Source organism: Lissotriton vulgaris, chromosome 8 (genome assembly GCF_964263255.1).
Source record: "Lissotriton vulgaris chromosome 8, aLisVul1.2, whole genome shotgun sequence".
Taxonomy (NCBI): Eukaryota; Metazoa; Chordata; class Amphibia; order Caudata; family Salamandridae; genus Lissotriton; species Lissotriton vulgaris.
The window spans coordinates 1,327,123,459-1,327,146,430 of record NC_141696.1 but is presented as its reverse complement, the minus strand read 5'-3'; the positions used below and the strand labels follow the sequence as shown (position 1 = coordinate 1,327,146,430).

At 45.1% G+C, this 22,972-nt stretch overlaps 1 protein-coding gene across 3 annotated transcripts in view; it reads left to right on the top strand.

Moving 5' to 3' along the window:
- Positions 1–22,972, top strand: part of DYNC2H1 (dynein cytoplasmic 2 heavy chain 1) — a 1,560,829-nt gene that overhangs the window by 1,525,858 nt on the left and 11,999 nt on the right. For all 3 annotated transcript variants that reach the window (XM_086935265.1, XM_086935264.1, XM_086935263.1), the window contains 3 exons: positions 7,203–7,312; positions 7,539–7,620; positions 18,034–18,150. In XM_086935265.1, coding sequence (XP_086791391.1) covers positions 7,203–7,312; positions 7,539–7,620; positions 18,034–18,150 — 309 coding nt within the window. The remainder of the gene's footprint in view (positions 1–7,202; positions 7,313–7,538; positions 7,621–18,033; positions 18,151–22,972) is intronic.

Genomic DNA, 22,972 nt, shown 5'->3' with positions numbered 1-22,972 from the left:
TGGAACCCGAAGGTTCAGAACTAAATCCCCAAATACGTAGTGAATCCATCGATCGAACCTGACGAAAACACTCGTACTTGCCGCACTCGTCATTTACGGTTCGCTACTACCAAAATCGTAACGATACCATGACCTTAACGAAACGGGTTCAGAATCACAGAACCTCATAACCCCCGCAGACAGCTAAGATCATCGAGCTCGCGCCTGGTCATAGTTCCTCGCCTAAGGAAAGCACAATGGGGGGTAGGGGTTTTGTTTTGGGGGCCAAAAAGGCCTGAAACGCCTTGCCCTTTGCCCTGAGAAACACCACAAATCTTATGACTTTTAGGAAAAGCATCAAGACTTGGTTATTCACACAGTAATCTCGTTCGGCTCATACCCTTTGGGAGCATTTCATTAGCGTCAGGACACCTCCGGGTAACAGTGCGCTCTATAAATATCGAAAATAAATGAAAATAAATAAATATGTTTACCGTCAGCCTTCAAAACATTTTATCACACCTAATCAGCAAAACCGTAGAGTGAGGAATGGGCTTGTGCCTCTTCTCAAGGGACTGGAACTTCCAACAGAGTCCTTCAGCAGTGTCAACACCGAAGACAGATACAAATCCTGATATTGGCTTCCTGGATGGGAAAACAAATTAAAATGGGTTCCTGCCCCCAGACTAGTGGTGATTGGTCACTAGTCATGTGGGAACCAGCTTTGTGAACGGGTTCCACTGCTGAATGGGGGAGCCGAACTCTGAATCTAAAACACAAATAATGCCACATTTGAGTCTTTAAAAACGAAGATATGACAGTTTCTGGCTTCAGCCACTGTGCCTGTCCCAAAACCTCTACCCGGGGCTGCAGTACTATAGGAATTCGAGTGTTTGGCAACGTTGCACAGTCTTCCAATTGTAAGTTTATTATCAGCTTCCAGCTGAAAGATGAAAATCCGTAGTAAGCATGCCTCCAGCTGAAAAGTGAGGATCGGTAGTGCATGTGCGTGTACTATATATGGACCTGATGGTGGCCTTTCACGGACTGGTGGTGGTGTTGATGCTTTTGATAGCTTTCATTGTGCCATTACTGGCACCTAATCAAATGCTGGGACCCAAAGCTGTGATGGCTGTTACAGGAGTTGTCACTTCTCCCTCCATGGGTCATTTTGATGTTGGTGCTGATTTAAAATTTCGGGAAGGCGGAGAGGGAGTGGCTGGTGATAAGGTGAATGTAGCTCCGCCTCATGCAAGTGGTCTCAGTAATTTGCATGAAAGTGTGGTAAATGAGATGATGGCAGCCACTTCTTTTCAGTATTATACTTTTTCTATTTCCCTATTGAGAAGGGCCTCTTCCGCTCAAGAAGGTATGTGCTCGACAAAGTTACAGATATTTTGCATAGTAATCCCCTGGATGAAACCCCTTTTATTCTGTTCCATGAGGCTTTCGGTAATTTGATACCTGAAATTTGGGACCGACCAGTTTCCATACCTGCTTTTTCAAGGACTGTGCTACAAAGAATAGGTGCATATTGAGTATGAAATTGCTGAAAAAAATTAATCTCATGGCTTACTCCCTTGAGGTTCATGCGGATAATTTAGGGGAAAGCTCTGAATCATTCTCAACCCTATCACCAGAGAGGTAGTCTTGAAGAATGGTTGCTACGGCTAAAAAGCTCCTGAAATGTATAACTTTGAGAGACATAATGCAGCCATGAATTTGGTGACATACCAATGTTACTTGTGGTAGCTGGTGAAGAAAACAGTGAACCATTTGCCTAATGTACAGTCTGAGGATTTGATCTACTGGTTTGTGATGGTATGGAGTGATCAGAACATATTACGTAGTCTTTTCTAATGGATACTTCTAACTGCAGATTCCTCACCTTTAGAATATCCACAGGTCTAACTGGATTCTGGGAATGGGAATTCTTTTAGCTATGATCCTGCCAGTTGATGATACTCTGTGGCTCCCTAATAACTCCACACCACCCTGGAAATGACAGAGCAGAGGGTCATATATGCACCATATCTGCACACTGACGTCAGTTCTTTCTTTCTGCACCCTTTGCAGATCTGGAGCTCAGCTCCCAACTTTGCCCATCTTCCTATGACTCCCAAATACTCATCACTTTCACAGTGTGCTGGTGAATGTTGTCCCCACTGAAAATTATAAGATTTTGGTCATATAGAACCTGCAGGAAGCAGATGTCATAACAGATCCGCATTAGTTATGTCTGTGGTGCTTGGGCTCTGACCATAAATCTGGGTTGTGCAACATGTGTTGCCTTGTGCACCCAAAGACGATTCAGACTCTGAAGCAAAACTCTATATCAGTGAACATAAAAACAGCTCGCAGTCAATTCTGCCTCACTTTGGTGCACCTTTGGGCCCCTCGGAGCCCAAGAAATTTCCAGTGGGTCTTGTGCTGACAATTGAGCCCTCTTCACCATCTGACCTCTTGGACTGCTACTGGACCCATATTGAACTCAGTTACTGATTTCTACTCCAGCGCCAAGGTTCATACTGATTCCTTCTGTACTGGCATTGATAAATCTTTCACCAACACTCATTGATGATCCGATCCTAAAGTCGATCACTGGCCTGGACTGACACCAGCCTATTCAGGATCTTTGTCACAATATTATGTTGTGAAAGCAGACACAGAGGTAATACAAATATATTCCATTCCAATACCTCTGCCCCAACGCCAGTGCCAGCAGAGAATCCAAACTCTTTTTTGGTTTGACAATGCAGATGGCACCTAATGTCCTTCAGGACACTGATGATGATGAGGAAGAGGATAGATTGCTTCCCTCTCAATATGCTTTTTTTTTGTTTACATTTTTTTATTAAATTTTCACATATCACGCCCCCCCCCCCCCCCCCCGAAAAAAGGGGGAGTAAGGCACAAAGAAAAAGTATGTACACATTATCGCACACATTAAAGGGTTACATTTCAATGAGTAGTAGTACATGTAGCAGTCTACTAGTGACACGTAGTCAAGACCTTCTCCGACACGCCGCTCATGACGGGTCAGTCAGCCTTTGTAGCGGAGGCCTGGGAACCCTGCACTTCCCTCTCATTATACTTATGATGCATTCTACTTACACTTACAAATACCAGTGGGGTGGACACAGCTCCCAAAGTGGTGCTAGATTCGCCATTTGGGCCACCAATGGAAGAAAGCGCTTCATTGACAGTGGTGGTTTGGAGGGAAGCTGGAACATTAGAATTGCAGTTGCATAATATTGAGATGAAAACAAATGTATTGACTGAGATGAAGCCACCTTCATCTGAGCCCTTATTGCAATTTAATGAAGCTTTATTGATGCCTTTCTGGCTATGTGGCCCAAGCCATGTCGTGCCACCAGTCAATCAACCTGTGGCTATGCATTTTAGACTGACTCCCTGTCACCTGCACTTCCTAGAGGAACATCTTACACCGGAGAGCCTAATCATTTAAGCTTTGACAAGCAGAGCAGCGTCAATCCAAATTAATTTCCAACCAAGCCCCCTGATAAGGAATCTAAAAGAATAGATGCTATCAGAAAGAAGTTCTCTTCAATTAGTTTAGCCCTCTGATCTATCAACACAGTTTGTATTTTGGGTACTAACTCCCACGCATTGTGGGTTACAGCCAGTGTCTTCTTGCTAGCTATCCCATTAGACCTTAGGGCCTCATTAGCCCAGACGATACATGATGGTTGTGATGCAGCTACATAGGCTATCTGAGCTGGCCTGGACATTGCAGACTGCATCAGCAGAGCTATTAGCAACAGTGTCATTAATGCTTAGAAGGCATATCTGTATGAGATCATATGAAAACATGCAAGCGTCCCTAAAGGACATGCCCTTCGGTGACTCCAGGCTGTTTGTAGAACAGGCTGATTCGAAGCTGCAACAATTCAAATATAATCAGGCCAAAATCACCATCTCTATGACTATTGACAGCACCTAAACAATTTCCCCAACAATATTGTAGATTTGAGGCTATTTATTTTAGCTTATAAACAATTCCAGACCTCCCAACTTGTAATGCAACAGCCGACCCAGTCCTTTTAAGTCTGCGGACATGGCGCCAGCAGGAGCCATTCATCAGGGAGAGCAGCCCTCCAAATCTTCCCCTTCTGCACCAGCTGCTACCAAGCCTCTTTAGTTTGCCCTTTCACGTTCATGTCGGGCCAGTAGAAGGCAGAATATTACAATTGCTTCCTGCCTGGAGATCAAACACATCAGACAAGATGGTCTTACAAATTTCTCACCCCTGGGATCACTCTCATGACCATTCGCCTTCGAAGTCCGGAAGTTCAGCAGAGTTGAAGTAATCGAAGAAACATCATTCGAAGCATGGGTTCTCTTCATCCTGCCCCTCCCACTGTTTGGAGTTGCTCGACTCTCAAGGTCCTCTAAACCACAGCGTTGTTCCTCCCAGTTGGAACCAATTTTGTGTTCGGTTGTATCAGGACCATGGATATAACAAACAAAATAATAAAAAAAAAATTGTAAGGCCTGGCCTCTTACACCACCTTGGGTATCATGCTTCATCATTGGCCAGCCGCGTTCGTCAGAGAAACATCTAGTGGAGAAAGAGCTCCCTTTGTTTACATGGAGTACTTCTAGGAAGTGGTGAGAAATGAGATTTAGTGTGCGATGATAAAAATCTCCCTTTACCTAAGGTGCGCCTTTAATCAAGGCAGGACAATGAGATGGTTAAATATAACTGTAATGCATGGGAGTGATCATTGCACTCGCACCTAATGGGCCACCTTTTGTGATCCGTTTTCTAAAGGGGCTAATACACAAGTTCCCTCTTGCAACTTTCATGATGCCACATTGGGACCTTAACTTTGTCCTCACATTTCTAATGTCCACTCCCTTCGAACCTTTGCACTGTTGTACTATCTGCTTGCTTAGCATCAAAACGGCATTCCTCATTGCCATAACATCAGCTAGGCAAGTAAGCGAGCTTCAGGTATTGTCTGCATTGCAGACCTACTACTCATTCTTCCCAAACAAACTAGTCCTCCGGTCGAATGCAGTTTTTCTGCTCAAGGTGATTGCACGCCTGCTCACAGAGCAATCTATCACCTTGCTGGCTTTGTATGTCCCACCTCATCTTTAAAAAGAGGAACACGTCTCCACCACCTCGATCCTAAAACGGCCCTCAGTTTCTACAGATAGGACTAGAGACGACCAATAGGATGACTAACTTTTCATGGGTTTTTCTGGAGCGAAGAAAGGTAAGCAATACAAAAGTGAACCACCTCAAGATGGATTGTGGTATGTATCTAGATCTGTTATGGGCTGGCCAAGAAGCGGCCTTCAGAAGGCTTCTGCACTCAGTCTGCCAAAGTGATGGTTGCTACTACAGCACTGGCATGTATTGGGCCAGTTCTGGACATTTGCCAGGCTGCTATGTGGACATCTGCCCACAAGTTAACAAAGCATTACTGCCTGAATAGCCTAGTCCGGCGGTGCAGCTTCTCCCGATCTGTCTGGCAGTATTTCCTTATCCTGAGCCATTCCTCACTCATCACAGGGGGAGGTACTGCTTTGGCATCTATTCACAAGGAGAGAAGTTTGCAGTTAGAAATCTCTATTATCAGAACAAGTTACTTACTTAGGTCAGCGCCATGTCTGGTAGATATTCTGTCTAACCGCAAATTTCTCACTGACCCACCCTGCTTCCCATTATGTGGAATTGACTCATTCATGTCAATAATAAGCTCTCAATCTTGAAGTGTGCGCTTGGTCATATTCTGATTCCAGTGGCTCTGCGTCCAATGCCACGGACAGAGATCATAGAGAATCCAATGTAAGTATGCAGAGGTGGTACATATATAGGTTCTGGCTTCACATCTAGGGCAGATCCGACTCAGAGCCACACAATGTCCCCTGCCGACGTGCTAGAGAATTGCTACCAAAGTTTCTGGATCCAGTCTGATGCCTAGGAAAAATTCACGAGGTGAGGAATATGAGGCCAGATGGAGTCTTGTCCAGAATGTGGCATTACTCAAGGTAAGTAAATTGTTCTTCCAAGATCGTCTGTAGTCGATGTAGAACTATAACCTGTTAAAGTACAACATTGTCGCATCAGTATTTGTAAGCTCAAATCCATCAGTTTGGAAGTGATGGTTTTTCTTCCACGGGTGCAAGGCAGGCAGGTTCTGGTGTTGATGGTCAGTACCAGCCCATGCAGTATAACAAGTATGAGGGAATAGCCTTTATCAAGTGGGTGTATAACGATACGGTTGCTCTTTCCAGATGCACCCCTGTTCAAGTTGTTTATTTGGCAGGCAAATGATTGCAGTGTTCAAGTGGGTGATCCCAGCAGGCTACACCATATATCTTCATAAGAATTGTTAAGATATACGTGTGTGTGTAAATAACGTTCAGTGTTATGCTAATGAACAGGTATCCTTCCAAATATCATTTTTGATCTCATGACCCTGATTTAACAATTACTGTGTTTTTCATGCTCTGGTGGCTCGCCTTTCCTACTGAATACATTTTCCCTTTGCAGGTCCAGTTCCCTCTCTTTTCCCCCACTTGTTTTAGTGTGTTCTTTTGGGGAGACTTCCCTTTGCCTTACTTCTCACCTGCCATGTTCCCCTGATTTTCTCCTTAACTTGTCCGTCTCATTTTTGTTTTCCTCCTTTACATTCTCCCCTCCTCCTCCTCCAATCTTGCCCCACCCTGCCTCTTTTCCCCCACTTAGGTCTTTATTCCCCTCACCTCGTTCCCTTCCCTTTTCTTACCTCTTGCTTTTTCCTTCCCTCTGTCCCTGGTCATCTTTTCCTTCTTCCTGTCGGTCATCGTGCATTTGAACAACAGTATGTTATTTTTTTCATTATTGAAATTCTATTACCTTCTTTTTAAAACATAAACTAGGACATTTTTCGTACTAATCCTGATGCTTTAAAAATCATTAGAAGTTTTTTATATTTAATGGTCTTTTTACATCCGGACCTTGGATTCAGTGTCTTTTTCATATCTTCTGTTGTGTCTCAAGATGCTTTAGTTAATAGTAGCCACATCTTAATTTGCCTGTCTTCTAACCTGTTAAACCACCATCCGTAGAGGTAGCTGGGAACCGTAATACGTGTACTGCTATTATGAAGATTTCATGCAGAAGATAAGTGGTCTAAAAGCTGAAAAAACAGCTGTCTAGCTTTTATTAAACCAAGGTATACATTTTTGTTTTGTTTTTGTTACAGAACTGGGTTGGGAAAGCAGAAAAGCAGAAACTGCTGTCAGAGACTCTCGATTTGTCAGAACTTTTCCACCCGGACACATTCTTAAATGCTTTGCGCCAGGAAACTGCGCGGTAGGTTGACCAAGGTTACTTCTAAAGCTGAGGAACGTTTTGAATGCTGGATAATAAACCGATCCGAGCAACCTGTATAACATAATTTACGTAGTGCTTTTGAAGCAGTGTAACGAAAAAGATGCCAGTAAGTGCTGAACATTGTACTTTTAGAAAGGATTTATAGAATAATCTTAATAAAACAATATGCTCAAATGTTTCTTTAAAAAATGTTTTTGTATTTTAGAGAGATGAACTGTTCGATGGACAACCTTAAATTTGTAGCATCATGGCGTGGACGGATAGCTGAAGCTAAACTTCAAGTTGAGGTACTATATTTTGCATGTTTGCTAACGCAGAAAGTTGGTTATAGCTGATTTGCAAAGGCTGCTTTGCTCTTTAAAACAAATTGTAAAATAATAAAATGCCAATTGGTGAGAAAACACTTTGGGCCTGATTAGGATTTCGGTACAGCCGCCACCGTCAGACTGTCGGTGGTGGTCAGACCGCCATCCAACATAACAGTTCGACCGCTGCAGTAGGATGCGGTCAGTCCAACCTCTGCTGTCGGAGGAACCGACTGATTCATCCAACCGGCTCAAGGATCCTGTTGGGCCATCGGTCGGATCGTAAATGCTTCAATAGGGGCAGTGCCTGCGCAGGTCCTGCCATAGGGATTTCGATGACTCTTTCTCACAGCCTCCCGCCATGAAAAGAATGTTGGAAAAAGACTTTGCGGACCCCTGGCAGGGCCCCGTCACCTTTGGGCCACCACTATGAAGCCCGCGGGGCCCCTGGGATACCCACCCACCACATGGTGCCTGGCACACGGGGCATGGATGTTTCAAAAAATCCCATTTTCCACTGTGGCTTGTGCTGCAGCCTTATTCTGGGCCGCAGCACAAGCCGCAGTGAAAAAAGGCGATGTTTCCGACATCCTACACAGTGGTAGCTTCTTAATTTGGCGGGTGGAACCGCCGACTGCATGTCAGTTGGTTTCCAACCCGCTGCGATGGCGGTCGGACGCTCGTCCAACCGCCATCGTAATTAGGCCCTTTGTGTTTACTATTCTTTAGAATATTTGTTTAATCTAGTAGTTTTTTCTAATGTATTCCCAATTTCTAAACACAACTGACTTTCAGGGTTTCTACCTTTCAATGACCCTAACATTTGATTGAGAATGTCGATCATAAATTGTCTTTACTGCAGTCCATGGTAAGGTCGGGAATCTGTCCATGTTGAACCACTTCTTGATTGCTTGGGGCAATTTTAGAGAAGGGTCAGCAGTACCCTCACTTACTGGTGGGTGGTTTTTTGTGCAGCTTGCTCACCGTATGAATATTCTACAGGTGCCAAACTGGATCGGGAAATAGTTACCCCTCCATCTTCGACAGGTGACACCATGCGGCTTCATCCTTCCTGGATGTGATGGCATCTGAACATATATTTATTGTGGCTGGGTCAATGGTGTCATTTGCTCGTTTGCCATGCCTCACCAACGTGGGTCATGAGCTTCTCTCATTATTTAACTGAGAAATGACTCTGCAACAGACGACTAGGTCCAGTGTTGCCACCTAAGGTCTTCGCCCTACAAGGACATAGGACTCATACAATTTACCAAAAAGAAAAGAAAGCGTGCAAGAATGCCATCTGTTTGTTGCCGACTCTGCAGTAAACGAAGGGCCCACTTCATGATCCCTGACACTGGTGCGGACAACAGGGGAGAGCTGCAACTGTATTGATTCCAGATAATGGGTGACCCTATGTGCTCCGAGTAGATTGCGATTAATGCGGACAATGCTTTGGGTAAGAAGGAATTCTTGCCCGCTTTCTTTTCTTTTAGGTAAATTTGTATGTGTCCCATGTCATTGTTTCAAAGTCCTGAGGAGGCCGGAAGGAAGGGGACAAAACTCGTTGACTATTTCTTCTCGTGGAGATCCTCAATTTATTTATGAGAATTCAACTCATGCGCACCTTCAACCACAAACCTTTGGGGCTGGATTTTATTTCCTGTATGGGTCGAGTTTGATGCATAGTAGGAACTACCACTAGGAGGACTCTTTTCTGCAATCAATTAAGAGACACCTCAACAGATCTCCAGCAAGGAATTCCTGTTACTTAGTATCTGTTCCATCTGTATGTCATTTTTATATATATTCATGTAAACCTCCTAAATGTTCTATGTGAAATAGGTAGGAATGGCGTGATACTATTACCGGCAAAATAAAAGCAAATTACGTTTCACTTAAAAATTATTGTTCATTCCAATAGTGAGCAACCCCACTATTAGTGAACCCCTTTAGGGGCATACTGAAAAGTTCCCTATAGAGAAACCACCCACAATGTGTATGTATTTTATGCCCAGAGTCGCATAGGGTCATTCATGCTTGCCCCTTCTTTTTTTTTATTTCTGTGCCTCGAGTCACCCCTTTTAAGGATCACTAGATGTGGAAGGCGAGTAGCACAGGAGGAGCCCGGTCCCTACTGCCTGCACTCCTAGGCTCCTGTCACTCTCAGATGGTTAGAGCTCAAGGACGTTTCACTGATGCTGTGTGAGGCCTGTCACCCGCTGCTTTTAGTCCTTGCTCTGCATTGTAAAGTTGTAATTCACACTCCTTCGTCTACTCAGCTGGCCTGAGGGTCTGAGAGCAGTAGCACCCAGTGCAAGAGCTCCCACACGTCCACTTACCCCTAATCACAGAGGTCAGTGACATCACTAATGATTTATTACAAAGAACTAGCAATACCTTTTCTCTATACAAATGAGTTCTGAAGTGGAAAAGTGTTTCTGATGTGAACTTATTTGCCCTTTTTTTAGTTGGAAAAATATCCTCTCCCACGAACTGTAAATATATTGGCTTACTTTAGGATGCGAATACTTTCGATTATAGATATAGTAGGCCTGCTTTGAAATACTGTATTGCCCATTACTACTATGGCAGATTAGCATTACGATTATGACAGCTGAGACGGGCTGGGATGTGTGATAACTCTGCCCAGAAGTCCATTATCAGATCAGCAGTGGTGATCCTACCCTATAGAGTGCTATGTAAGTGGTATAACGTAATATGACACACCGTCAGGTCTGATCAGTAGTGCTGGAACTGTCCTTCAATGTTACTGCTTCTTTGCATCTAATAGCTGATGTGGCTCCTCTATGGGGATCGTATTCGCAGATTGGCTGGCACACACGTTTTACAGCATTCGTAGTATTTATTAGTAGCAGAGAAGCTTTACTGGCAAGTGATTCCTAATCACTAGTGTAGCAGGCAGCTAAGAACTGCTTGTACTATCCATGACTATTTTTATAGCAACTACGTTTAGAATTGTTGGATATGTACCATTAAAAGCATTGCATCATTGTTGGGATGTGCTAGTACACATGTAGCGCCGCTTGATCGTGCCCTAAAGCCTGTGTTACATACGGAAGCTTATTTGCTGCCTGATCTTTTGAGCTGGCTTTTAGTCCTGTAACTTGCCCCTCAGAGAAATCATTCCACTAACAAGTCCCCGGGACAACTGTTTGCTGTTTCGAAAAATGGATTGATTATTCTGGTCATTGTATGTTTATTCATACGGAGTTCTTTAAAAGCCGAGTCACCTCAGAAACATGAAATATATTTAATGTAAAAATGGCCTTTGATTCCAGCTTCTGCTCTTCGTCTTTAGTTCTGTACTTCAGACGGCCAACCTTTGCTTTCTCTCACGCACACGGCCAGGCACAGTGAAACTAACACCCATTCATGCAGGGTGAAGATTATTACCAGCACTTAATTTGCTTAAAGGAAGCCCAAACTGTTTGCCTCGAGGGGATGCCATCATTCCAAGACTGCCTGGTCCTGATTTCACCTTGTGTCTCCTTTATCTATGTATCTACACTTCCTGCTTCTTAATCCTCTTTCTCCCTTTGCTGCAATGTTCCTATCCTTTCTCTCTCTTGCTGTAAATCAAAGCTTGACTATCGAAAATAATCCCTGCGTTAAAAAAGTAAGTGCATGTGGCCTCCACCTTCAGCCACGTGCATAAATTAAGCAATGCTTGTTACACAAAAGCAGGGTCTACACTTTTAGAGCAACACAGGCAGAGTGAGCATGATCAACCACACACACGATGGGTGAACTCTGTTAAACGCAGGTAGAAGGTATACACAATCAGAAAGTGGGACAACTATCTCGCGCACACACACACATTTTGAACACTATCTCACAGGCCGGGTTCTAGCTGGTGGGGCAGGTGGCCATCCCCGTCCAAACATGACCTTTGGCCCTCCTATTTGGGAGAAAAGGCCATGGACCTACTAGACTGAAGTCATTATTTTCGGGGTGAGCTCCTCTCTTTGTGGCTTAACCTGGTAGGTGATAGAGGACCTGCTATCACCCCCAACACCCACGCCAAGAATCTCAGTATCTGATAGAGATATCTAGCTGCAGATTCCTTAACTTTTGAATTCTCCCCAGGTGTCAGACTGGATCTGGAAATTTTTCAGCAGTACCTCTGCATGCCAGGGGACGGTGTCGTATGGCTCTGTGATGACGCCAACTCTGGTTGTGACGTCAGTGGAGCCATATAAGTCCCCTCCAGTGCACAAATGTCAGTTTCTTCTTTTCTGCGCTGTAAAGCGGATCCGGGGAGGCGTATCTCTAGCCGTTTTTGTTTGGTCTGCTGTGATGATTTTTCACCTGCAACAGTGTGCCAGGTCTCTTTATGCCTTCCGGATTTAAATCCTGTGGGTCCTGTGCTCAGCAGATGTCGGGTACAGACACTCATGCTATCTGCATGTGGTGTTTGGGCGAGCCCTACGATGCTGAAGATTGCGACGCCTGCCAAGAATTGAAATCGAAAGCTCTACGGGAGTGACAAATAAAGCTCCTGATGGCACGGTTCTAAAGGACTCCCAGTACTCCTGAGTGGTCAACTATCACAGTCTGCAGTTCGGATACAGAGTTGAGCTAGAGGCCAGTCCCGTGAGTGTCGCGCTACATCCCATGAACTACGTCAGCGGTCCAAGTCCCGAACTCACGGTAAGCGTCGTCATAAGCGATCAAATTTGTGTTTTTCTGGGGCTTCTTCATCTCATGACGTGGTTCTAGATGGCCCTCACGCCCTTCTTCTGAGGACTCCGTGCAGGAATCATTCCTGTACCTCACTTCATTTCCAGGAGCCGTCACGACCTGGGCACAGATAAGAGTATCATGATGCTCTCCATGTCATCTTTAGACCTACACCTTCCTCTGGAGCGCCTTTGAGCCCCAAGAAGATGATGGGTACAGTGACTGTATAGCCATCAACAGATTCATGCTCAGCTGCGGTCAGGCCCTTAAGGACGCCGGTGAACAGCCCTTTGGGGGTTCAAACCTATGGCATCGACTGATTCCAGAGCGACGTCGGTTGTTCCTCAAGAAGTTTTGGAAGGCTTCAAACTGGAGTCTATGCAAGACCCGGCAGAGAGTCTTGAGGCATCGACACCCTCTCTAATAATTCTGTCCACGATGCCGTAGACCGTTGTCCTTCCATTTTCTGAGCCCGACGTTGATAAGCGCCATGTCAGCATCAGTTGCGAATACGATAATTCAGGGTTCTTTGGAGTTGATAGAAGTAAATGAGGAAGAGGTTATTTTGTGCAACTTGTGAATCTATCTCCCATGGTGGACAGTTGGATTTCAGAGTTAGATGACGCAAGTGGGCTAGACTCTTCCCCTGATTCTAGCCTTCTATATCCTCCTGACCTTGCTGCGGAGGCCAGCGCTTCTTTGGCGGATGTGTTAAGAAGGGTGGCCGATGTTTATATTTGACTCTACCTACGGTGGAGAAATCTCCAGACCCCCTCACTGAGGTTCTTAATCTGGGTCAGTCAGGGATTAAACCAGTGGCACCTTTTTGTGAGGCATTATATGATATATTACTGGGGACATGGGCTAAGCCTGATACTGGTGAGCCTGTGGACTGTACAATTGCCTACAAGCACCACCTGGCCCCCAATGATCCTGTTTGCCTTCTTTTCTAACCCACACACCACAGTTTTGTGGTTCAGGCAGTTACAGCTTCCCATGATCAGTATGATATTCCTTGTACTCCAGCTGACAAAGATTTCCGGAAGCAAGCCTCTTGTTGAAAATGTATGTATCTGAAAGAAACAGGTTAATATTAGATTCCTTACCTTAGAATACCCCCAGGAGTCATGTTAGTGTTGGTATGTTTTTTTGACTAGTCTGACTGGGATCCTCCTAATCAGACCCCAATCACTGTGCTTCCTCCCTTAATTGACCATTGTAAGTACTTCTGTACCTCCACAATTGGGTACTGGTATACCCTTGTAAGTCCCTAGTATATGCTCCTAAGGTACCCAGGGCATAGGTATACCAGGGGTCTCCCAATGGCTGCAGCATGTATTGTGCCACTCTTGAGAGACCATTTAAACTGTGACTACAGGCATGCCATTGTAGCCTGTGTGAGTTGGTGCTAGCACCTCTCACGACCGATATAACTTTCCTTATATTTGAGGTCACTCCACTTAAAACTGATAAGTCATTCCTCTAGCTGGCCTTTCAGTCCTTAAGGTAGGGTACTTGGTGATAAGTGTGAGGGAGCCCCTGCATGAGCGGGACACCCCTACAAACGCTGGAGTTGATCCTCCAGGCTTTGTACATGCGGTCAGCCATTTTAATTCATATAGTGAACATCTTCACCAGACCTGTAGGCATTAAGGACACCTGAAGTAATCTCCCCTGGAGTAAAGGAGTCCTTTCTCTGCACCTAAAGGCACCACAACAAAGCTGACTGGTCTGCTGCTCCTGCCGTCCCACAGACTTCAAAAGGCTCAGCAACACTAGTGGTGGTTCTGCAACTCCCTCAAGGCCTGACCTATTTTTCTGCAATTTTGAGGCCAGTATCCCTTGTCAAAACTGCTCAGACCAAACCCCTGTGCACCGAGTTGACTTGCGGTTGCCAAGACTTGTTGGATCTGCTCTCCAGAATTCTTCGGGTTGCAAGACGTTCCAGCCTCCAGCATCTCATCCTGCATTGACCATTTTGGAATTATACGTCTTCAAGCAAAAGAAAGATATTTCAGGTTCACCTCATTTGTGTGAATGCATGCGTAGTAGCCATCTTGTTTTTAGATGCATGCATCGCACTACTGTGATACAAGTGCACACCGCCTGATATCATGATGGAAGAGCCTCCCATATGACTACATATTCTGGTCCGGTAGCATCGAGAGAGTTACATCACCGTCTTAAACATACTGCTTTGGTTTAGGCCTGAATAGCTGGCTTTTAGGTCGAGCTTTCAACCTCACTTTGTATATCTTTGGTTCCGTATTCCGGTGAACTTGTGCCAAAATCTTCTCAGAGGCTCCGTCTCTCTTTATCGCCCTCGTTATTATCTTTAAATCCCCCATCACTCTCTTCTAGTATCACTTCTACAAACAACTTTGTACTCTTTAGACCACCCTAAAGTAACTGTCTAGCTTTCTTTTACCCACCTTACCAGTTCTTTCCGACAGTTGACTGACACAGTGTAAATGACTCGTGGTGTCATGTATTGTAACAATGCATACATTGCACTTTAATCACAATTGACAATTTTAGAACAGCACATTGGTTTTAGAGACGTTAGGATTTTGCTGCGCATTCATTTTATATCCCATAATGCATTGCAGTTGACTGTGAGCATTCAGTTCCACGCTGATTTTACCCCCTCATCTGATCTGTGATGTTTTCATACAGCAAGGTCAGCAGAGGAGGGTAGTGCTTGTGTGACTATATCAAGACGCCCACCTTTTATCTATCTGCAGCTAGACGCGGTCCTCTGCCTTATGTAAGGAGCGCTTTTCACCTATCTCTGGTTGGAATCAGCCTAGCTTCACCGCAGCAGGAGCAGTATTTGTTGTTTAAGTGGATACCCTGTTTTTTCACGTTTTCTTTTGGGTCCCACAGTCTTTGTTTTTAGGGTAGGTATCAACATTTACTGAGGAAATCCCATTGATCTCCTGGCACACTAGGCATGAAACATCATGTTGACCATGTTGCGCCTATGATGAAGCATGAGACCCTACCAGGTGTTGGAGGGTCCTTTGATTTTATAATTCGTATCACCCTTGATTGTTCTGAACGGTTGTTCAATCGATCAGGACCTGTTCTGCCCCTTACTTGAGGAACTGCCCCTCTGTGTTTAGGATTCATTGCATTTTTATCACAATTGACACTTGCTAGAACAGCGCATTGGATTTAGATGCGTTAAGATTGTGCTTTGTATACATTTTCTGTGCCCTAATGCATTGCAGTTGACTGTCTTGAGCATTTTGTGAAAAATCAGTTCTTTGCTTTTCCACACTGACTTTACCTCCTCATTTGTTCTGTGATGTTTTCAGCAAACTAAATAAATACACTATACACCATGCCACATAATTCCAATCAGCATTATTTCACTCAACACCACACAGTTTAACGTCACACAATTCAACTCCCGTATTTCCATTCCACATCACATAATTCGACAACAAACCTAAAGATTCATCTCAACACACACATCCAACCCACACAACAGAATTCCACATCATGCCATGAAATTCAACAAAACACAAAAGATGATGGACGGAATGTTGCACAATGGCAAAACATTCACCCCCAGTCACAGATCTGGGTTTAATCCATCGTTATTTTGCTCACTCAGCCACCCCAGTTCAGACATGGCCATATGCAAATCAGTCTTGACCCTGTGCCTCATGGGAACAGTCCAGCCCGAACTGCCAAGCCATGTCTTCCCTGGACCGGAATCAAGCATCCTAGGACCGGTTTCTGGCTATCAGCCGTCTTCAGCCAATATAGCTTGACTCCAGTGGCTTAGTGAGCACAGGACCCACGTCTGGGCATACCCACTTCCCACATAGGGTGAACAGCAAAACACAAAAGATGATGGACGGAATGTGCACATGGCAAAACATTCACCCCCAGTCACTGATCTGGGTTTAATCCATCGTTATTTTGCTCACCAAGCCACCCCTGTTCAGACATGGCCATTTGCAAATCAGTCTTGACCCTGTGCCTCATGGGAACAGTCCAGCCCGAACTGCCAACAGCACCTCACATAATTAAATTCCACTACATAGCACTCCACAACACAAAATACCTTTCACATAATTCCACTCCAAGACAAACAATCCCACTCTACATAATACTCTCAAAACCACGTAATTACTCTCCACAATTCCACTGCACACCATTCCACATAATTCCACTCTACACAATTTCACACTACACAATTCCACAACTAACAATTCCAATATGACACACACAATTCCACTCCACACCACATACATCCAACTCCACATCACATTGGTCAAAGACATTGTCAGTTACACCGCCAGTAGCTCCAACTCTTGCAAAAGCGAGACCTATTGGCTTTGCCAATGCTTGTTTTAAATTGCATTTATTTGTGGCACTGCTGTGCTACTTTCAATGAACCATACACCGAGATCGTTATACTTCCTGGCTGTGGTAATGCTCTGGTTACCAATATGCCAGAAGAGGTTCTTTTTATTCCTGCAGTGACTGAATATCAGGACCTTTGTTGTTTCCTGGTTAACTATAAGCTGGTTAGCCGTTTATGCAGCAAGGTAAAACCACATTCAGGAGGCCTCCTGACTATGAGGAAAGTTGTTTCCATTTAATTGTAGAATGTAATCAGTATGACAGAAAATAATGTTTTTCTCATGTCAGTTTCTCTCAGCGGTGGGAATTAACTGGAATTTGACCTTGTCACTGTGGAAATAAATGTGACACATTTATCTTTAGTGCCATGGCATAAACATTGTTATTTACAGGTACAGTTCTTTCTGTAACGTTTGGCAAATAGAAATAAATGGAGTACCACTGTGTTTTGATTTCTTTTAAATTAAGGGTCCCAGATCATTACATGTACTGTCTGGTGACAGTTTTAGCTATTTTACAGCCTCATGTCATCAAAAGAAATTCATTAACTGAATTATATAAATTAATACATGGATAGAAGAGCTTTAAGTCAGCCCTCTACACCCATTGCTCTTTTGAACTGTCATTCACATTTTGTTTCTTCCTACCACAACATATAGCAAGACCACTAAAGCAAGTGGCTTTCTTGCACTGCGAGTGAAGGCATTTTGTCTGATCACATGTCTTAAACACCCAAGCGAAAGTGCACTTCATTGCCAGGTTGGTGGGCCAATACTTTGCCAATGTTCTTTTCTTTCCATTCTTTATTCTGATTTTTTTTTTTAGATATTCTTGTGTGCTTAAAGTGTGCCTTTAGAATACAGTTAAAGTAATTCAAAGCAAATAATACCTTTACCTCTTGCCAATAAAATAATATTTTTCTGTGATGTACATTCAAGCTAAAAAAGTTATATATGAAGCTGTTCAGGTACTGCATGAAAGTACACACACACTTTTATTGACATTATGTGTGATGGTAATTTTTTTCATTTACATTTTTAATGCAATATTATTATTATTATTATTATTATTATTATTATTATTTAGCAGCAGAACTTTTTCTTTCTTCCTCTGTTTTTGTGGCACATACTTGCAGTAAAAGGATTTTTAAACTGTAACCTTCACATTAGCTTGCCAGTGCCTGTTATACTGGCTTTGCCAATTCGAATCGTTTTTGTACTTGTGTAAAAACATTCAGGCTATTGGTTCACACTGAGCTTTCCATATTTTAGGCTGTATTAAAAAAATAATGTTTTTTCTTTCCCATAATAGATCACCGGATTGCAGCTGGAGGGCTGCACCTTTGATGGAAACCGACTTTCAGAAAATCAACATGATTCTCCCAGCGTGTCATCCATGCGCCCTTGTTACATAGCATGGATTCTGCAGGTAGTGATTGTTTTATGGGCTGTAATGTTCATGTGCTACTATACGTTTAGTTTAATGTTGTTGCTTTCTGTTTAAAGGTATTTTGAATATGCAATGAAAGTACATTTGTTGCTACTGATGGGGCTTATTCACAAAGATAAGCTTGCACATGAGTAACTACGTGTAAATTTAGACTTACACTTTCGAGGAAATGTACTACTTTTGGCTATTTACTATTTACAATTATAAAGTTTCTCTTCTCAAAGGTGTAGAATTATACGCCTCCACTGTAGGTAGCTAGCTCTGTATATGCCATACCAAAGTAAGGTTTTGTGTGCACAGAGTCCAGTGGATCCCCAGAGGCTTTACAGAGGCTCCAGTAGATAACACTTATGCTCTCTTTTGTGGGAGTGTGGCCAAGCAGTTAGGCTTATTAGAGGGCATTGCTAAGCATTGGTTTTACACATACAGGCAGGAAATGACTACACACACTCCATGACTAAATCCGAGACCAACGGATTGCAAAAATATTACTATTTGCATATTTATTTCTTATAACCCAAGATACTTTGCTGCAGTAAAATACATTTTGCAACATCACTGTTTTTCAATGTAAAAAGAGGACACAGTACATTTTTCAATCAGTATGTTATCCTATGGGAGGAACCACAATCAGCAATATACAGGAAAGTAAATTATTTACAGTATTGAGCTTTTGGATGAAGACTCAATACCAGGCAATATTCCGGTAAGTGATCTTGCTGCACCACCAGCGTCACTGGGGCGTCCGGGTGCAGAGGTCAAATTCTGTCTCTGGTGCCAATGTTATCCAATGGAGAAAGGGGGCAATTGAAGGAGTACTACTTATAGGTCAGTAGCACAGTTTTGGAACCAAGTCTCCGGGGGTTCAGGTAAGCACGGGGGAGGGCCACAAGGCAGCACCAAACCTACACCTCCAGTGGCGCAGGGGCGGCTGGGTGCAGGGTGCCAACACAGAGTCAGCCGCTCAATGCAAACAAACAGGGAATCTCTAACTTGGAAAAGGCTGCAAGCTCAGACCAGGAACCTGAACAAAAGAAACCCACAGCTGCACAGGTAATTTGGGATGTGCTGGAGCGTCGGAACATCGTTGGTTTACCTCCTTAAGGCCTAGGGGCTCCGGGTGCAGTGGTGTCCTTTGGCTCCAGAAACCAGCTTACCGGCGTGGTTGCAGTTGGGAGAGTCGTTGTGTAGAGCCTTGAGTCATCGATGTGGAGTCCGGCAAGGGTCAACCCACGAGGGACTATTTCTCAGGATCTCTGGGGAACCTTTTCTGGACCGGTGGGCCTCTTGGACTCGGACCTTGGGCGTCGGGTGCAGAGGCGGACGACTTTGCGGTTCCACAGGCAGAGCTTTGGTCTTTAAACTTGGTTTTACCCTGGACAGGTCTTCTCTCCACAGGAGATCAGGAGTCTTCTTAGAAGACAGGTGGTCCTCCCACGGTTTTGGAGGTAGCTGACCTGCAGGGCGAGTCACTTTTCTGTTGCAGGGTCTTTGAGGGCTGCACACAGGTTGGTAGGGCTGGGGCAAAGTTAGTTGGTGTCTTCAGTGAACACTGCTGCAAGGCTCTTCTTTGGCCTCTTCTTCATAGGTTATCAGGGATCTGAGAATTAAGGATCAGGGGTACCCCTAAATACAAGTTATATGGGTGTTACATCGGTCAGAAGGTAGTAGCCAATAGGAGACTTACCCTTAGGGTGCCTACATCCTTTTTATGTCCACTCCCTGTGGGGAGGGGACATATCCCTTACCTCTTTTGATAGAAAAAACTTTAATGAGGTGCTGGTTGACACTCAGGCTGCTGCTCGGCAGGTCATCCAGAGTGGGTTAGACACTGCTGACTCGGCGGCGAGGGTAATGGGATCTTCAGTTGCAACCAGAAGGGCGGCTTGGTTGAAGTCCTCCTAATTCTCAACAGATGTCCAGGATGCCTTAATGGGTCTACCCTTTGATGGTTCGGGCCTTTACAGGAAAAAGACTGATGCTGCGTTGGAGAGATTCAAGGACAGCAAAGCTACGGCCAGATCCATGGGTTTGCAATCCAGGGGAACTGCAGGCAAAAGGTATAGGGGATTCAGAAGGTCCTCCTTTCGAGCCTAGAAGCAGTCGCAACGGCAGCAGCAGCAAAATCCGCTGTACAAATCTTACAGGGGCAGACAAAGGGCTTGTCCTCGAGGACGTCAAGCTTCCTCCTCCTCCTCTTCTTCCTCTTCCCACCCCCCTCCAACATCAGCAAAGCTGCCCTAGATCCGCCATTCCGGATCATGCAGGTCCTGCGGGGGTTGGCTTACCTATTTTCTGCGGGATTGGGAATCGGTCACATCGGACCTTTGGGTTCTCAATATCGTGGTGAATGGGTATGCTCTTCCCTTTCGGGAGTTCCCTCCGAATTACCCTCCTTGTCAAGGGTTTTGCTCAGAAGACCACCTGCTGCTTCTGCAGGAGGAATTCCTGGCGTTACTAAGAAAAGATGCGATAGAGGTGGTACCGGAGCAGGAAAAGGGTCGGGGATGCTACTCCCGATACTTCCTGATTCCCAAGAAGGATGGCAAGCTTTGTCCAATCCTGGACCTCAGGATCTTGAACCTCTATCTGAAACAGGAGAAGTTCTAGATGCTCACCCGTGCGCAGGTTCTTCAGGCGCTGCTGGAAGAGGACTGGATGGTGTTGATCGACTTGCAGGATGCTTATTTCCACATCATCATCCTAAAGTCGCACAGGAAATATCTCCGTTTCACGGTGGGTTCTCAACATTATCAGTTTGCGGTCCTTCCGTTTGGTCTTACTACTGCACCTCGAGTCTTCACCAAGGTGATGGCGGTGGTGGCGGCCCATCTCAGAAGGTCAGGGATTCCAGTATTTCCTTATCTGGACGATTGGCTGATCAAAGCAGAATCTCCAGAGAAGGTGCTGCATCATCTGCAATGCACAACTCAATTGTTGTACAGGTTGGGCTTTTCGATAAATGAGCCTAAATCTCACCTGGTGCCCTCCCATCGCAACCTGTTCATAGGTGCTGTACTGGATACAACTGTGTGTCGGGCATTCCCTCCTCCTCAAAGGATTCGCGACATACAGGAAATGATTCCTTTATTTTACAATGGAGCGGTCGTTCCAGTCCTGAAGGTCCTTCGTCTGCTTGGTCTGATGGCTTCCTGCATTCTGTTGGTCAACCATGCACGCTGGCACATGAGGGCACTCCAGTGGTGCCTCCGCAGGCAGTGGTATCTACACATTGGAGATCTCAGGGTGTCTGTGAGGATCTCCAGAGAAGCTGCGACGGATATGACTTGGTGGGGCGTGGAAGGCAATCTGTCTCAAGGAAAGCCCTTTCAACTGCCTCCATCGGTGGCCACAGTGATAACGGATGCATACACTATAGGGTGGGGTGCTCCTCTGGGGGATCTGGAGGTCAAGGGTCTTTGGACTCCAGAGGAAAGGTTGCTTCACATCAACCTTCTGAAATTGCGGGCGATACGTTTGGCCCTCAAGGCCTTCCTCCCTTCCCTTCGCGGTTTTCAGTTCAAGTTCTGACGGACAACACTACCGCAATGTGGTATGTCAAGAAGCAGGGAGGAGTGGGTTCCCGGTGCCTTTGCAGAGAGGCTGTGCGTCTCTGGTCCTGGGTTCAGGACCATCGGATTTATCTGGTGGCAAATCATCTGGCCGGTGTTCTGAACGTGCGGGCAGACAGTCTCAGTCGGCAGTTCTCAGCCGATCACGAGTGGAGGCTTCATCCGGAGGTGGTTTGTCGCGTCTTTCGGACATGGGGGACTCCTCGGGTGGACCTGTTTGCCACTCACGAGAATGCTCACTGCCCGTCATTCTGCAGTCTCCAGTATCCGATGCAGGGAGCTTTGGGAGACGCATTTCAGTTGAGTTGGGATTTTAACTCCTTTACGCGTTTCCTCCCATTCCTTTGATTCCTCGGGTTCTGAGGAAGATTCGCCAAGACCGGGCCCAATTTATATTGATCGCCCCGGATTGGCCAAGAAGGGTGTGGTACACAGATGTTCTCCACCTCTCCTCGTGCCCCGCCGCTCTGTCTCCCTCTCAGGGCAGACCTCCTCTCTCAGATGGAGGGGCAGGTTCTACACCCCCACCTCCAGACCTTACACCTTCATGCCTGGAGATTGAACAGGGCAACCTGAATTCATTTTCTCTCCCACATGATGTGGTGGATGTCATCTTATCAGACAGGCGTCATTCCACCAAGTCTATCTATTGTTATAGGTGGTCCAAATTTGTCTCTTGGTGTGGGAAGAAATCCATTGACCCTTTGAAGGCTCGTTTGTCTGACATTCTACAGTTTGCGCTTTCTTTGGCTCTGCAAGGGTTTGCTGTAGCTACGGTGAAAGGTTATCTTTCGGCTTTGTCAGCATTCCTTTTCCTGCCGGATCAGCCGTCTTTATTTAAATCTCCTATTTTTTTAAGGTTTCTTAAGGGCCTTACAAATACCTCCTACTCCCTTTATTTGCCTCAATGGGACTTGAACCTTGTGCTTACTTTCTTCATGGGATCACCTTTTGAACCTTTGCACAAATGTCCCTTGAGGCTGTTGTCTTTTAAAACGGTCTTCCTAATTGCAATGACCTCAGCAAGGAGGGTAAGTGAGCTTCAAGCTCCTAGTTCAAGGCCCCCATTCTTGACCATTCATGCTGAACGAATGATACTTAGGACCAGGGCTACTTTTCTGCCTAAGGTGGTAACTCCCTTCCATCTAGGGCAGTCCATTACCCTTCCTACCTGCTATCCTCCCCCTCACCCTTCCAAGGAGGAGGAGAAACTTCATCGCTTGGACCCT